Here is an 18,109-nt window from a genome sequence, read left to right as displayed (position 1 = left end):
GGAACGTTACTCCTGTTACTATATGTGTGCTAAATAAAAACTAGCACAATCGGAAGACGAACACGCCCACCTAAAAAAAAGAAAATTTAAAAGTCAAATTTTAACAAAAAATTTAATATCTTTACAGAATATAAGTAAAATATGTCAACATTCAGATCCAGTAATGATATGGTGCAACAAAATACAAAAATAAAATTTCAAAATGGGCGTGGCTCCGCAATTTTTCATTTAATTTGTCTAGAATACGTTTAATGCCATAAGTCGAACAAAAATTTACCAATCCTTGTGAAATTTGGTAAAGGCACAGCTTCTATGACGGTAACTTTTTCTGTGAAAATCGGCGAAATCGATTGAAGACACGCCCAGTTTTTATACACAGTCGACCGTCTGTCCTTCCGCTCGGCCGTTAACACGATAATTTGAGCAAAAATCGATATATCTTTACTAAACTTAGTTCACTTACTTATCTGAACTCACTTTATCTTGGTAATAAAAATGGGAAATCCGACTACGACACGCCCACTTTTTCGATATCGAAAAATGAAAAAAGTGCCATATTCTATACCAAATACGAAAAAAGGGATGAAACATGGTGATGGGATTGGTTTTTTGACGCAAAATATAACTTTAGAAAAAACTTTGTAAAATTGGTGTGACACCTACCATATTAAGTAGAAGAAAATGAAAAAGTTCTGCGAAATCAAAAGCCTTGGAATCAGGGCAGGAATACTGTTCGTGGTATTACATATATATATAAATTAGCGGTACCCGACAGATGATGTTCTGGGTCACCCTTGTCCACATTTTGGTCGTTATCTCGAAAACGCCTCCACATATACAACTAAGGCGCACACCCTTCTAGAGTCACCCTGGTCCACCTTTATGGCGATATCCCTTTTAAAATACTCTTTACTACCTTCCATTTGATACCCATGCCATACAAACACATTCCAGTGTTACTCTAGGTTCATTTTCCAACATGGTGATTTCCCTTATTTTGTCCCCAAAGCTCTCAGCTGAGTATGTAATGTTCGGTTACACCCGAACTTAGCCTTCCTTACTTGTTGGTTTATAGCTTATTCACTTTACTATAAAAAAAATTATTCATCTAAATACAACTTACATAGTAAATTCATACGGAGTATTTCCGGATACATCAGTGTAGCATTAAAAAAAAAAAATAACTTTTTTATGGTGTAATACAGATTAATTTCGAGTTCATTCTGTAACATGTCTATTGTGGTGGACATGGATTTTCGCCGAAATCGCTTTACCCGGCGTCGCTTCTTCCAAAGCTGAGACACGGTAGCCGCTTGCTAAAGCATATATGACACTACTTTATTTTTGCTTGGATTCCAAGCTAAAAAAAAAACTGGCGAAACTTTATCGGAACTTCAAAACACAAAAACAATGTCTATCATGAAAAAGCGAGACCAATATTCCCCCATAATTACTGAGTTTGACATGTTTTTGTTTATATTTTACAAAAACACTTTTAACAATAAAAACAATGCACTTAACACGCGAAAATTATTTCGGTCTCTAATGGTTCACTTTTTTCACAAAAAAGTTGATTTTAATTGTTTTTTTAAATGTTTTTTCTGTCTTTTCGAAATAACCGGTGGTCGTACACTAGTTCTACTTGAAACAAAAACGTTTCACTTTTTATCTATATGTAGTTAGATATAAGTATTTTATTGAATAAAGGAATAGATACAATATAACAGCGAGCTACTAAAATGTATGACCGGTAGGTTTGAATGCGCATAAAAATCTGGCGTCATTCATTTTGACGATTCTGAAGTAACCCTCATTGTGAATTTACAGATGTGTTTAGTAAGCTTTGCTTGACTGTTATACTATGTACAAACAGAAAAATAAATATAGGCAATTTTTTCGATAGTAATTTGATAGCTGGTTGTCTCATCTCTACAGCAACAACATACCTTTGTTCAGACTGTCAAAATGTGCATGTTGGTATTAGGCGAATGGAATGGAATGAAAACATAATACTTTGAAATTTTTGTGTGTTGTAAGAAAATGTGTTCAAGGTTTTGGTTTCATTTTGAGTTTTTCATCTTCTTTTGACAATCCCTACTCCAGTCAAATGAAAAAAATAAAATCAGCTGATGAGATGAGCCAACCATATAGTTGAGCCATTTAAATCGACTCAATAAACACACTTTACAAGGTTGCATTTGAAACAATTTATTACGCAAATTTTTTTTAAATTGGCAATTTATTATATGACAAATTGCTTAATAAATTGCCCAAATGGTATAAAATGCCAATTTGGCGTATGTTTGTACATAGTATTATGGTCAAGCAACACGTAACATAAAGGTTACCTTACATCATCCCCCTTTGGAAAAGAAGAATTGGCCAAATTCCTCTGTCCCAAAAGTGATGTACAGTGAAATTCCTTATAACCGGACACTCACCGTCGCAGTGTTTTTGTCCGGCTATGAGATATGTCCGCTTATAAGGGATGAAGTCACAAAATATATACCATATATATAAATTGTATTGTACATAGTTTATTTAAGAAATTTTTGGAAGTAAAGAATATTTGCTACATAAAAATACATATACCTCAATACATATATCGATTAAGTACATTGTACAAGTCTTTACATTTCAATATTAGTTTGATTGAAAAAAATGGGTAATGCCTGGTTGCTTAAACATTGATTGCTTTAATTTAAAATGTTCATTTTCAAAGTGACTCTCGCAAATTTTGCAAATTATTTCAAGCGCGCAACAAGTTTTAAAGCCTCATCATATGATGTTATAGGCTCACTTATTTCTTCTGAAAATTCATCTTCTGAATCACTTATGTCATAGTATCATCTTGTTGGTCATTGTTGTCGTCAGTGAAAACATTTTGATCCCTTTGGAGAAAACCTTCCAAATCATTTGCCAAATCTAGTCCTTCCTGAAGCGTAGCATAGATTGCCAGTGGAATGTCATCTTTGGGATCAAAATCTGGAAGATCCTAATAAGTTTCCAAAAATCCTGCTTTTCGGAAGCAATTACTGACGGTTGTGGCTTCCCCTTTATCCCAAGATGATTTGATGAATTACACAGCTTCTAGTATATTAATCGATTTTGAGAGCTCTGAGGCTGAACTTTTATTGTCAATTTTAGATAGCAACTGTATTAAACTAAGCTTCTATACAAAGTTTCAAAATTTCGGATTATACCTTGATCAAGGGGTTGGCTAACTGCCGTTGTATTTGGCGGCAAGAAAATAATTTTTATGTTGATTAAGTTTAATTCCTTTGAATGAGAAGCCACGTTATCTAAAAACAAGATAATTTTTTGATTCTGGGCTTTCATTCTTCGATTGAACTGCTGCAGCCATTCACTCATTACTTCTCGAGTCATCCATGTTTTTTTATTAGACTTCCAATCCACTGGCAGTTTAGCGATTGGAACATGTTTAAAAGATTGAGAACGGGCTGCTTTACCTGTAACCAAAAGCAGCTCCTTATCTCCAGCCATGTTAGCACAGAACAAAATTGTGAGTCTTTCCTTTGATAGTTTACCGTCCACGCATTTTTCGGATTTAAGAACGAGGGTTTTGTCAGGTAAGGCACGAAAGAAAAGTCCACTTTCGTCTGCGTTGTAAATGTCTTGAGACTTGTAACCGGTCAACAGAGATGGCAGTTTTGTCCTAAACTGCTCCACACCATCCTGGTTTACATCTGCAGTTTCGCCAGATACACTTCTGAAAGCAACATTATTCCTTATTCGCCATTTGTGTAACCATCCATCTGAAGCATTAAAATGTCCCATAATCTCTATCTCGCAAATTGAAAGAAGGTCAATCAATCTTACTGTCGGAGGACATATGGATGGAAAAGAACGTTTACTGACTGTAGGTACGGGTGCATCTTATTCCATCATTCGATCAGATTTAGTCAACAAGAAGATAAGACCATTGCCTGGAGTAGGATTACGTACAGCCACGGGAGAGGACACCCAGGTAATTGGAGAAGTAGCAATTGGGAACGTCATGGTACTACACAATTTTATAGTGGCAGAGATTGTTGATGAAATCATAAATGGAGTGAACTTCTTAATCGACCAAGGCACCAAGATCGATATACAAAGCAAGACGATGCGATATTAGAACATGGATGTGCCACTTAATTTCGGCTACGAGAGAGGCTACAGTAGTAAATGAGTGCTGGTGGAAGAGAGTCAGCAAATACCATCAAAATCAGAAGCAGTCAGCTAGGGAAAGGTTGATGGAGATTGTGGGACAAACCAATTGTGGGTTGTCGAAGCATCAAACAATTCAACACCGAACGTAATTGTAGGAAAAACCCTGACGATGACAAAACAAGATGGACGTATTCCGGTAAGAGTACTCAATGAGTTCAATTTACCACTCAAACTGACCAAAGGGGCTACTTTGGGAAGATGCCAAGAGGCTGAAGTAGTTATTAACTGTGAACAGCTCCAGGAACACGTTTTCACTAATACTGATCTTTCAAATGACATCACGGCGTGGACGGAGGGGCTAGAGGAAGACTATCAGAGTAAGGCAAAACAACTGCTCCTAAAGTACGCGAACATATTTGACCAAGATGGCTCCAAACCAGGCCGCACCAACGTTGTGAAACATCAAATTTACACTGTAGATGCGAGGCCGATCCGTCAAGCTCCACGTAGTGTTCCACTGGCGAAGCGGAAGTTGTGAGTCAAATCATACAAGAAATGAGCGACAGCGGCGTCATCGAACCATCAGCTAGTCCATGGATCTCACCGGTAGTACTTTTAAAGAAGAAGGATGGAAAAATGAGGTTTTGTGTGGACTACCGCAAGTTGAACGACGTTACGAAAAAGGATAGCTACCCATTGCCAAGAATTGACTACACGCTGGACTCGCTATCTGGTATGAAATGGTTTTCCACACTGGACTTGAAAAGCGGCTACTGGCAAGTGGAGGTGAAGGTGGAAGACAAAGAGAAAACAGCCTTCAGTGTCGGTGATGGTCTTTGGCAATTTACAGTGCTGCCTGTTGGACTTTGTAATGCACCAGCTACTTTTGAGTCTCGTGGATCAGGTATTGAAAGGACTACATTGGAAAACATGCTTGGTGTACCTGGACGACATTATCGTATTGGGCAAGAACTTTGATGAACATCTTAAGAATTTGGAGGAAGCTTTCCAGAGAATAGCTGGCGCTGGTCTGAAACTAAGTCCCAAAAAGTGTTCGCTGTTTAAATAGGAAGTAAGTTATTTGGATCACAAGGTAACGACAGAGGGCATGTGCACTGCGAACGAAAAGATAGAGGCTGGAAAGGATTTGTCTATTTCAGAGCCGCCTTCTTTAAGAAAACTTCGCTTTTGATGAACATTAACTCCAGACTCCCATTTAGAACGATTTTTTTTTCTTTATTTTTATTGATTTCAGCAGCTTGTGTTTTGCCAAACATGTACGTACTACCATTAAATTTTTGTGCTCACTATTCTTTACCTTTTTGCAACTCCACGTACTGATAATTTATCTTTTTCGAAAACATTAATAATTTCCATTTTTTCTTTAATAGAAAGTACCTTCTTTTTCGGCGCCTTATTATTACGAACTTTGAACGCAACCATTCGCATGCAACTGACTTAACAAACTGGATGGAAAACTACCCTTAATTTGAAACACACGGCTTGAATGTGTGCATACATGTTAAAAGGGGAATCATCTATTTAATTTTTATAATGAACAACAAAGCTTGCTTGTGATATTTTTGAATTTTGTCCGTTTATGAGAAATTTTTTTATGAAAATGGTTTGAAATACTTTGTCCGCGTCCGGTTATTAGAGTGTCCGTTTATTAGGATGATATTTGTATGAAAAAATGAATGAAAAATCTGTGTGCCCAAAATGTGTGCGGTTATTGGAGCTGTCCGGTTATAAGGACTGTCCGTAATTATTTTAAAAAGAGTCTAACAGTCTTTTAAAAGTTTAAATCTACATCTATGTTTAAATCTAATTTAAGAATTAAATTATAAAGTCTAATTCTACAGTAGGACCTAAATTTATTTTATGTATTTGTGAAATTTTGTTTTTTTTTTTCTTTAAGTTGGTATGTTTTAAATCTAATTAATTGTGACTTATATTTATTTGATTTCTTTTTCGTGTTTTTTTTTCAACTTTGGAAGAAAGACTTTTATTTCTAATTTAACAAAAAAAATTAACTTTAATTAATTTTAAATTTAAACGAGCCGGACCTGTGCGCATCTTGCGCAACAAATATAAAAGTATCTTATCAAATATCAACAAAAATCAGCTGTTCTATCAATCAATTAAAACTTACAGCTGCCATCTAGCTTTTGATAGCAACTGTCAGTAATGCAGTGCAAATATTCACAATAGTGCCAGAGTACAAATAGATTTCTTTGTGTGCTCACAATCGTTTATTTTTAACAAATTATTTTAATAAAATATAGCTAAACAAAAGCTCTACGGCCAAAATTGCCCAAAGCCCGAATCTCAATCTTTACAACTTTTATAGATTTTATTTATAGATTTTGACTCCAAATAAGAGCAAAAAAGGGACCCGTACATAAAAACAGCAATTAGAAATAATATATATGATGATAATTTGATTTAATTCATTTTTCGTATTCTATTTTTATGTACTATTTTTTTCTTTTTCGTTTTGTCATCAATTATCGTGACGTTAACGCCGTCAATATCTATTACGGTATAAGGACCATAATAGATATTACCATGCTTGTCGCGGGGTTCTGTTTTAAGGAAGACCTTGTCAAGCACCTTGTGTTCTGTAACGGCTTTTTTTGCTAATGCGTAAGATTTTTGAAAACGAAATTTAACTTATTTCGAATAGTTTTCTACATTGTAAATCGGGTATATTTTATCGGTTTGCAATTCATTTGGTAAATTAGCTGCTTATATTATCCAGAATAGCGTCTATTTGTGCCAGTGGGAATTTTGTTGCTATTAATTTTTACGGCTCTAAAGTCAACACACATGCGGTAGGATTTCTGTCCAGTTGGGTTTTTCTTTGGTACTAGTATCAATGGGCTATTATAGTTAGACTAACTGTGTTCTATTAAATCATTTTGCAATAAATTATCAACTTGTCTATTGATTTCCTCTCTATGACAATATGGCAAACGGTAATTTTTTATATAAACGGGATTTGTATATGTCAATCGTAATTTCTGTTCATAAAATTTGTTAAGCGTCATACGGTCTTTAGTGCAAACACGTCGTCATATTTTAGACATAAATCGAGAAGTTGTGGTTTAGCATAAGTTGGCATTTGTTTTTCTAAAATTGATTTTAATTCCTCTGACCTTTTCGAATGTTTTGAAATATCGTTGATTTTATACACAATGTAGTTGGTGATTTCATCCGTAACTATGTTACAATTGTTAATATATTTTACCTCATCTGTGACGTTTAAAACTTTTATTATTGGATTGTTAGTGTCAACAATACACTTTGCGGTGAACACACCACTACAAATTTCCTGTGCATCTATAAAAACTGGATATTTAGATTTTTTCAGCTTAAATAAGCGATAAACTTCGCATATAGAAGGAATTACCAAGGTGTTATCGGTTGTACCATGTAAAATTGAAATTTTATGAATATTTTTGCCAATGCCAATTGTTACCCTCGTTTGCATAGTCTATTATGCAATTGTATTTTTTTAAAAAGTCTTTGCCTAAAATGCCATCTGACGGTATGTTAAATTTATCATCCACTATATTTATTGTATGTGGAATTGAAAAATTTGAATAAAAAGTTGAAATTGTATCTATCGTAATGCCCGTTATATTTATGACTTTGTTGTAATTTATGGAAATATTGTGTATTAAACTTAAAAATTTTATAAGTGAAATATCAGCCTGTGTGTCTACTAAGAAAGTGCATGTTTTGAAAGAGTCATTACAGTTCAGTTCGATGAAATCTGAGTAGTTCAGATTTATACAGTAAACTGATTTATTTTGAAAAACGTTATTTAATTCAGATTCTGGTCCCCAGTGTTCGCTAAGGCCGTTGGCGTTTAAAGTCCGTACACTAGCGTTATTTGTTGTATCTGAACGTCGATTGTTGTTGTTGTTATTGTTGTTTCGGTTTGCGGGTCTGCTATTGTTGTTGCGAAAATTGCCATTTCCTCGCGAGCCATAATTATTGTTGTTATTGTGCCTATAAATGTTATTGTTGTTGTACCTTGAAGTGTTATTCCTATTATATTGATTTCCCCTGAAGTTATCTCGAAAACTACCATTCTGCCTGCTATAACGCGATCGAAACACTAACACTTGCCTTTCGCTAGCTTGATTATTCTGATCCACGATCATTTTCGCAACTACGTCCTTAGAGTCAGTAAACGTAGTTGACGCTAAAATTGATTTTATTTCGTATTCGTATTATTTATTATTGTATTTCGCATTTCTTTCAATAGGATAACACTTAACCCGCGAAGCTGTGAGCTTGTCTGCGGGTAAAATAATTGTACAACATGTTTCACAAAAAAGTAAATATTTGATAGAAGTATGTAGCTTCAAATCGAAAGTATTAAGAATTAAAACTAAAATTTAATTTGTTTTAGAACAGTAAAGGATTAGATAATAAAATACTATATTATGATTTATCTTTTGAAAGAATAATTAAAAGAAACAGTATGCGGAAATTCTCACAATAAGCTTTTTATATGCTTTTTGATTAATTTTTTTTTCATTGAGATCATTTAGACAGATTTAGCAAATTGACTGGTAGCTCATTTAGAAAGGTAGGTACTAATACAGACAAAGTATTTTTTGAGTAGTTATTCAGAAACTTCGGGATTCTAAGTCTGTTTTACCTTTGCATTCTTGTTCCGATATTTTGGTTGATTGGTATCTCGAACTTCTTTTCGTCGTAGAACTCGTTCAGTATAGTAAGATGGATCTAACATCAAGTATACCTACCTCTCTAATAACCTGGATACTCGATGTATATATGTTTTTATTTTTCGCCAAGGATTTTAAAATGTAGTTCTGACTCAACTGTATCTTGTTACAACTTGTGGGAGTACCCCACGCTGTGATGCCGTACCTGATATATGATTCTGACAAAGCCATGTATGCCTTTAGCAGGACTGCATAGTTACTGCAATAGCTTAGATCCTTACAAAGTACGAGGTTTTTCGCAACTTATTATGCAGATACACTACATGCTCCTTCCATTTGAAATGGTCATCAAGGACGATTCCCAAATATTTGTACGTGCGGACGGTTCCAATATTGACATCACACAAACAAAGCATTAAAGTTTTGTGTAAGCAATTGTGGCTATGGAATTTTAAATTGATATTTGAAGTTTGCAAATGTGGTGGTCTAATATGCATGACTTTAGTTTTTAATTCGTTTACTAACAGTCCATTGTCGTGAGACCATTTGGCAACGATATCTAGTTTCTGTTGCATTATAGTTGATGCAACATTTAAATTTTTACATTGCGATGGTGGTGTCGTCCGCATATGCAAAGACTTCGCAGTCTGTTAGGTGCTTTATCATATCGTTTGCATAAATTAAATATAGTATGGGCCCCAGCTTAGATCCTTGAGGAACTCCGTAAGAGACAAGAGATCTCGCCGCTGAATTCATTGGAAATTTTCACCCTATAGACTCTTAGCTTCAAAAAGCTTTCAAACCATTGTAAGCAGTTTCCTCTTATTCCTGCATTTTCATAGGCTTTGAAAGTGTTATAGTGTCAAAAGCTCTTAAATAAGCGATAAACTCCGCATCTAGGAGGAATTACCAAGGTGTTATCGGTTGTACCATGTAAAATAGAAATTTTATGAATATTGTTGCCAATGCCAATTGTTATACTCTCGTTTTTATAGTATATTATGCAATTATATTTTTTCAAAAAGTCTTTGCCTAAAATGCCATCGGACGGTATGTTGAATTTATCATCCACTATATTTATTGTATGTGGAGTTGAAAAATTTTAATAAAAAAGTTCTGTTGTAATAGTACCCAACGTTGAAATTGTATCTGTCGTAATGCCCGTTATATTTATGATTTTGTTGTAATTTATGGAAATATTTTGTTTTAAACTTGGAAATTTTATAAGTGAAATATCAGCCTGTGTATCTACTAAGAAAGTGCATGTTTTAAGAGTCATTGCAGTTCAATTCGATGAAATCTGAGTAGTTCAGACTTACACAGTAAATTGATTTATTTTGAAAAACGTTATTTAATTCAGATTCTGGTCCCCCAGTGTTCGCTACTGAGGGAACGTCGATTGTTGTTGTTGTTGTTACTGTTGTTTCGGTTTGCGGGTCTGCTATTTATTTTTGTTGCGAAAATTGCCATTTTCTCGCGAGCCATAATTATTGTTGTTATTGTGCCTATAGATGTTATTGTTGTTTCTGCTGAAATTGTTGAAACAGGATTACACTTAACCCGCGAAGCTGTGAGCTTGTCTGCGGGTAAAATATTGTACATTAGACTTGGTCGAAAAAAAAGTTGCTAATGTCCGCCCCTAAATTTAATACTGCCGAAAAGGGTTTTTCGTTGTAACTTGGTTATTTGACGTCCGATTTTTAAAATTGATATGTCATTATTTTGGCCTTGAGAAGCTTCACATTTCCGTTTAATGTCCTTCTAAGCTATAAAGTCGTTTTCACATGATTAGGTCAGGTAACAAACTTGGACCCCCACCCCCTAAAGTATCCTTTTTTCCTTACCAAACGAAAGTACTTAAAAATTCAAGGAAATGTTGCTTCTAAACTATATTACTAAAATAATAAACAAAGAAGTTATAGCACTTTCAATATTTATTGCAATTGTTATTTTACCTGATTCTTATTATACTTAGACCTGAAACTCATGATATTTTTGGAGGAAAAATTTTTATTAGGGTTTGCATTGAAAGGTTAATAAAGATATGCCAAAAATCATAAATAGGGGAAGTCAAAGTAAATAAGTGAGCCAAACCTGTTGTTTCGTATTTATAGTAATAACACTATGCGACAAAATCAACTTTTTTCTGGGTATTGGACAAAACCCACTTTTTTGTAGAGATTGAGGCTTAAGTAAACAAAGTACTATCTCCGTTTTTCGAAGTTAGCCTCCAAAAAACAGATATCGCTTTCGAAGTTCTTTGTTTATCATTTTAGTAATATGCTTTAAAAGCAACATTTTCTTGAATTTTTAAGTACTTTCGTTTGGTAAGGAAAAAAGGATACTTTGGGGGGTTACAAATTTGTTAGCTGACCTAATCATGTGAAAACGACTTCATAGCTTAAAAGGACATTAAACGGAAATGTGAAGCTTCTCAAGGCCAAAATAATGACATATCAATTTTAAAAATCGGACCTCAAATTACCCAGTTACAACGAAAAACCCTTTCCGGCTGTATTTCGAAGGATCAAAAAAAATTGTTTTTTCCGAAACCCTCTCAACATAATCTTTAAATTTAGGGGCGGACATTAGCAACTTTTTTTTTTGTGGGGACCAACCCAGTTGTTGTTGTTGTTGTAGCAATGCTCGCCCCACCTAATAGCCGCGACCGATCACAAATTGCCATCAATATCCTCTAACGGAAGTCCAAAGAAACTTGCCGTTTACACAGGGGTGGACCATAAGGAAAGGGGTGTTAGAGGCGTTGGTTCCACATTACAATTGACGAGATGGTTGGTGTCATGTGGGGACACATTGCAAGCGGGGCATACATTTTGTATGTCGGATAGGTAAGAGTTTAACCTGTTACAGTATCCAGAACGAAGTTGAGCAAGAGTGACAGGCGTTTCCCTGGGGAGTATGCGTTCCTCTTCCGCAAGTTTTGGATAATTTTCGTTAAGTACTGGATTCACCGGGCAATTCCCGGCATAAAGGTCCGACGCCTGTTTATGGAGTTCACCAAGGACCTGCTTGTGTTTTTTCACTTCATACGGCTGGGTTCTCAGGTGCCGTATTTCCTCAAAATGCTTACGGAGATGACTCCTTAAGCCCCTAGGCGGTGCTGGTTCATCAATCAGATGTCTGTTGGGATGCCCAGGTTTCTGGGTATTCAACAGGAACTGTTTGGTCAGCATCTCATTTCTCTCCCTGATGGGGAGTATTCTCGCCTCATTATGCAGATGGTGTTCTGGGGACATAAGAAGACAGCCCGTAGCGATTCTGAGAGCAGTATTTTGGCAGGCCTGTAGTTTCTTCCAGTGGGTGATTTTTAGGCTTGGCGACCATATGGGTGACGCGTAGCACGTAATCGGCTGGCTAATTGCTTTGTATGTAGTCATGAGCGTTTCTTTATCTTTTCCTCAAGTACTGCCAGCGAGGGATTTGAGGATTTTTTTACGGCTCTGAATTCTCGGAACAATTGCGGCTGCGTGCTCACCAAAATGTAGATCCTGATCAAACGTCACACCCAAGATTTTGGGGTGTCGGACAGTCGGTAGCGTAGTGCCATCGACGTGGATGCTCAAAATGGTCGACATTTGGGGCGTCCATGTTGTAAATAAGGTCGCGGAAGCTTTAGTCGGTGATAATGCCAGGTTTCGCGATGCGAAAAAACTGGAGATATCAGGGAGGTAGCCGTTTATTTTATTGCATAGCGCATCGATCTTTGGGCCTGGGCCTGTGGCCATTATTGTGCAGTCATCGGCGTAGGAAACGATTGTGACTCCTTCCGGTGGTGAAGGTAGCTTAGATATGTAGAAATTAAACAAAAGTGGGGATAGGACACCACCCTGTGGCACCCCCTGTTTAATTCTCCTTGGTTTTGATGTTTCGTTTCTAAATTGCACCGATGCCTGCCGACCACCCAGATAATTTGCGGTCCACCTTTTAAGACATGGGGGAAGGGTAGACCCTTCCAGGTCCTGCAGTAACGAGCCATGGTTTTGCTTTTGATAGGTCTAGCGCTACGAGTACTGATCTATGGTGGGGGTATTGATTTAAAACGCAATTTATCTGGGTGCTAATTGCATTCAGCGCGGTGGTAGTGCTACCCAACCCAGTCTATTGTACATGTTTCACAAAAAAGTAAATATTTGATAGAAGAAGTATGTAGCTTCACATCGAAATTATTAAGAATTAAAACTAAAATTTAATTTGTTTTTAGAACAGTAAGGGATTAGATAATAAAATACTATGTTATGATTTATCTTTTGAAAGAATAATTAAAAGAAACAGTAACGGCCCTATTCTACAGTGGGAACAACTTTATTTTTACCGGCTATGAAATCATCTGGCAACTTTTACACCTTTTTTGATATTCTGAAGGCAAATATGTGGTAACATCGACGTAACCACATAAAACAGCTGATGTTTACTCTGAAAAATAAGTAAAACTTGAAATTTAAATCGAGCATTTTAAAAACAAAAAAAAAAAAACATATACAATAAACAAATACAACGAAAAGTAAAAATTACCCAAAACGTTTCAAACGCCAATAATTAGTATAATATAATAAAAATGTTCGATTTACTATTATTGCTACTTGCTGAAGATGAAGAATATGATGCAATTTTGGAACGGAGACATAACTTAAAGAGTCTTCGGGGCAGTAGTGATCCATTGAGGCTTCCTTGCAGTACCTTCAAAGAGAATTTTCGTTTACCGAAAGAAGCCTGTAAAATATTTATAGAAGAGTTGTGACCAAAGGATGACCAACCTACTCCTCTGCCCTTTGGAGTACGTTTTTTTTGTTGTCTCACATTTTTAGCACATGTATCGTATCAAAAATGTGTTCCTAATAATATATATGCTGCGCTCAGCCAATCTTCTGCATCACGAGCTATCAAATATATTACAAATTTGATTGTGAAAGAAAAAGCATCTGAAGTAAGTTTTCCTACCACAAACGAGGAGCAGTTGGCTATAAAAGCAAGGTAACGTTGAACGTGGAAACTTACAGATAGTACATGGGCTTATATTTTTTGTTTCTATTTGTTTAGGTTCTACGCAAAGTTTGGTTTGAAGGGTGTTATCGGTGCAATCGATTGCACACATGTGGCGCTCATTTGTCCACCAAGAACTTTTCCGGCCAGACCGTGTAGCCTCTACATGAATCGAAAGGGATACTACAGCGTCAATGTTGAAGCTGTTTGCGACGAAAACTTAAAGTTTCTGGCAATTGATGCAACATTTCCTGGGTCATGCCACGACTCAGGTATATGGACAACATCAAACGTGCGGACGTTTATGAGCGGACAGAGGGGAAGCTTACTACTAGGTGATCGGGGCTACCCCCTAGAGCCTTGCCTTATCATACCCTTAGCTCAGCCCGCAAATCCTCGGGAACAAAAATTCAATAAAGTACATTGTAAGGCAAGAAATGTTATTGAAAGAGAATATGGAGTGGTTAAGTCACTGCTTGTGCTTGACACAACATCGCACTTTAAATTATAGTCCCGAAAGAGGAGCTATGTATAATTGTAAACGAAAAAATTTCGAATCACGAATCAAAATTATTTTTGATTTGGATGGAGATTCAGATATTAAATAAAAAGTATCTTTGATTTGGGTGGAGATTCAAATCACAAATCAGAAGTATCTTTGATTTGGATGAAAAATCAAATCACAAAAAATATATCTTTTATTTGAACAAAATTTCAAGTCACAAATTAAGAGTATCTTTGATTTGGATAAACAATCTAATCGCAAATAAAATGTATCATTTGAACAAACATTCAAATCACAAATCAAAAGTATCTTTGATTTGGACGAGAACTGAAATCATAAATCAATGTTATTTGTTATTTGAAAGTGAATTTTAAATCAAAAAGGACTTAAAATCACGCAACCCTGCCTTTATTTTATACGAATTAGGGGTTTATTCCTAACTCACTTTTAACGCTGACATCATACGAGCTTAGTCCCGGTGTTGTCTTTGCAATGCCACAATCTCCTGAATTGTCGCAGCCAACGACATCAACCCATTTCCCAAATTGTCTAGGAATTGAGCCAGTCTTGACTGTTCATGACGTCTGTTCCTCATTTCCTGTTGCACCAATTCCAAAATTTCATCCCTAGCGCCTCTTCTGTTGCGTGACGTTGGCAACAAAACTTGTCTGGGCGTATCAGCACACGGCGCTGCAGAATTGCTCGCAGCAGGATTACGTGGCACGGGATTGGGCGACTCACTTACCACTAAGCAAAACGAGACAAACTCGTTCGGATCTTCCGGAAAAGCAGGTGGTGGAATTTCCACTGGTAATTCCTCTGGCGTTGGAGGAACATTTTCGGCATAGTTGTAGAACGCCAACTCCATAAAAAAAGTATTATCGTCAAAAAAATTTTTATAATATAAAAATGTAATACTACAATATCGGTAGTATATTTTAAGTATATGAAAACATATTTCAATTATTAAATAAAAATGCAAGAAATTCATATGTGTACATGGGCATAACAATTAAACCATACACTACCAGCGGTTATTACTTTATTACACAAGTTTATTACAAATATATTTACCTGGAAGCAGAGCCTTGAGGTTGAGTGGCCCTCCACAGCAGCAATCCCAAACACCTCTAACGCTTGCTGCTCGAAGTCAGTCAGCTCTGCCACAAGATTTTGTCCACCTGCTATCTTTCTCCTCTCGGCGGAAAATTGTAGGGCCCGGGAACGCAACTGTTTTCGCCAGTTTCGCAAACTGTGGAATTATAAACAAAGACAAACAACCAGTTCTTACCCTCTTTCCAATAATAATATAGTAATATGTAGTTATGTATGGTATTATTCTGGTGTTTGTGGCGTTCATGCATGTTTTGTTATGCCAAGTACAAATTTTAATAACTAATAACTTATAAATAAGAATTTTAGTATTTAATTACACAGGTGCGCTGTTCTATGTTATTGGACATTGAAATGTATACTTGACACAGAAATCCTGCAGATTTTATTACTCCGGCTACGTGTTTGAACGCACAATCACACTGTAGCCGGAGTAAATTTTTGGCACACAAAACAACACAAAACCCTTAATCATATAAAAACTCAATTTGCTTACCTCTCGCCAAGTATCACATGTTCTTGATGGCCCCGCCAAGGCATTCAATTTCCATGTGAGCTCCTCAAACATCCTGTGAATTTCATTGGCGATGTGGGGCATTTTTTACCCTACAGGAGCTCGGAATGATCCCTACAACACTCCACATATAGCCGGAACTGGGACGGGGTGGTGCATGCATATTTTCTATAATTAAAATAAACAATTAATAATGAATTTAACAAAATGTTTACCAAAATTTACTTACTTGTTGATTCCCATTTTCCTTTTTTCTTCTTTTGATTGCAAAAACATATGTTTTTCCATTCCACCATACACACTGGTGAGTTTCTTCGTCATGACAGCGTTACCATCTGCTCAGAATAGCGGTGACATTGGGGGTTACTACTTTTGGTAATCTTGTTTGCCGATTACAATTTTACCGGTTACGCGCAGCATAGGGCCGTAAGCGAAAATTCTCACAATAAGCTTTTTATATAATTTTTAATTAATTTTTTTCGATGAGATCCTTAAGACAGATTTAGCAAGTATGCTTTGCCTTTGCATTCTTGTTCCGATATTATTGTTGATTGGTATCTGGAACTTCTTTTCGTTGTAGAACTCGTTCAGTATAGTAAGATGGATCTAACATCAAGTATACCTAGCTCCCTACTAACCTTGATACTCGGTGTATATATGTTTTTCTTTTTCGCCAAAGTTTTTAAAATGTAGTTCTGACTCAACTGTATCTTGTTACAACTTGTAGGAGTACCCCACGCTGTGATGCCGTACCTGATGCATGATTCTGACAAATCCATGTATGCCTTTAGCAGGACTGCATAGTTACTGCAATAGCTTAGATGCTTTAAAAAGTACGAGGTTTTTCGCAACTTATTATGTAGATACACTACATGCTCCTTCCATTTGGATTAAAGTTTTGTGTAAGCAATCGTGGCTATGGAATTTTAAATTGATATTTGAAGTTTTCAAATGTGGTGGTCTAATATGTATGCCTTTAGTTTTTAATTCGTTTACTAACAGTCCATTTTCGTGAGACCATTTGGCAAAGATATCAAGTTTTTGTTGCATTATAGTTGTTGCAACATTTAAATTTTTACACTCGATGGTGGTGTCGTCCGCATATGCAAACACTTCGCAGTCTGTTAGGTGCTTGATCATATTGATTGCATAAATTAAATATAGTATGGGCCCCAGCTTAGAGCCTTGAGGAACTCCGTAAGAGACAAGAGATCTCGTCGCTGAATTCATAGCAAATTTTCACCCTATATACTCTTAGCTTCAAATAGCTTTCAAACCATTTTAAGCAGTTTCCTCTTATTCCTGCATTTTCCAAGATTTCCAAAGCTTTGAATGTGTTAAAGTGTCAACAGCTTTGGTAAAATCTATAAAAAGTGCAAGATTGTGGATATTTTTTCCAAGATTTTCATTTATTTTGTTAGCAAAATTTCCGAGAAGTTGGTTGATGTTTCTTTGTTTTGGAACCCGTGTTGACTATTTTCAATTATTTTGTAGTTTTCAATGAATTTTGTCAGTCTCATAACTACAATTTCTTCCAATATTTTTTCAATAACAGGTAATATTGTTATGGGACGGCAATTTTTTGGATCAGCTTTTTGTCCTGACTTATAGATAGGCCGTATTTCCGAGATTTTTAGGGCTCTGGGTACGACGCCATATCTTAAACTAAGGTTAATTAGCTTAGCTGTCACTGGATCTATGACAGGTGCATTTTGCTTAAGATCTTTCAGTCTGATGCCGTCAAATCCAGGACTTTTGTAGTCATCGAGTTTATTAAGGATATGAATCTCTTCTTCACTAACCTCAGCAACATATATCGAATTTGGTAGCTTATGTTCCAATGCACTTATTGTTTTAACATCACAGACATGAACTGCAATTTTTACCCCATAATCAAACGCTTTCGCAATAGTATCGCAAATGTTTCTTATGTCGGTATTTTTAAAATGTTTGGTGATAGTGTCGTCTAAACTAATGCGCTTTTTGCCAACGATTTCACTTACTACCTGCCAGGTTTTTTTGATACCGTGTTTGCATTCGGAGAATTTATTCAAATAATAACTATTTCTTATTCTATGGATCTGCTTATTGACATAATTTCTA

The 18,109-nt window shown here is 36.0% G+C and overlaps 1 protein-coding gene across 2 annotated transcripts in view; it reads right to left on the bottom strand.

The window, feature by feature from the left end:
- Positions 1-18,109, bottom strand: part of Ppt2 (palmitoyl-protein thioesterase 2) — a 245,101-nt gene that overhangs the window by 7,262 nt on the left and 219,730 nt on the right. Inside the window, exons 1-3 of one of the 2 annotated variants that reach the window (XM_067766094.1) lie at positions 16,236-18,095; positions 15,989-16,174; positions 15,454-15,631 (exon numbers count right to left, since the gene is read on the bottom strand). The exons of the other annotated variant lie outside the window; for it this stretch is intronic. Of the exons in view, the coding sequence (XP_067622195.1) occupies positions 15,454-15,631; positions 15,989-16,032 (222 nt within the window). The 5' untranslated portion in view covers positions 16,033-16,174; positions 16,236-18,095. Of the gene's footprint in view, positions 1-15,453; positions 15,632-15,988; positions 16,175-16,235; positions 18,096-18,109 lie in introns of those variants that run through there. 2 annotated transcript variants of the gene reach the window in all.

Source organism: Eurosta solidaginis, chromosome 2 (assembly GCF_040869045.1).
Source record: "Eurosta solidaginis isolate ZX-2024a chromosome 2, ASM4086904v1, whole genome shotgun sequence".
Lineage (NCBI taxonomy): Eukaryota > Metazoa > Arthropoda > Insecta > Diptera > Tephritidae > Eurosta > Eurosta solidaginis.
The sequence above is the reverse complement of the archived record's forward strand: the minus strand, read 5'-3'. Positions and strand labels throughout refer to the sequence as shown.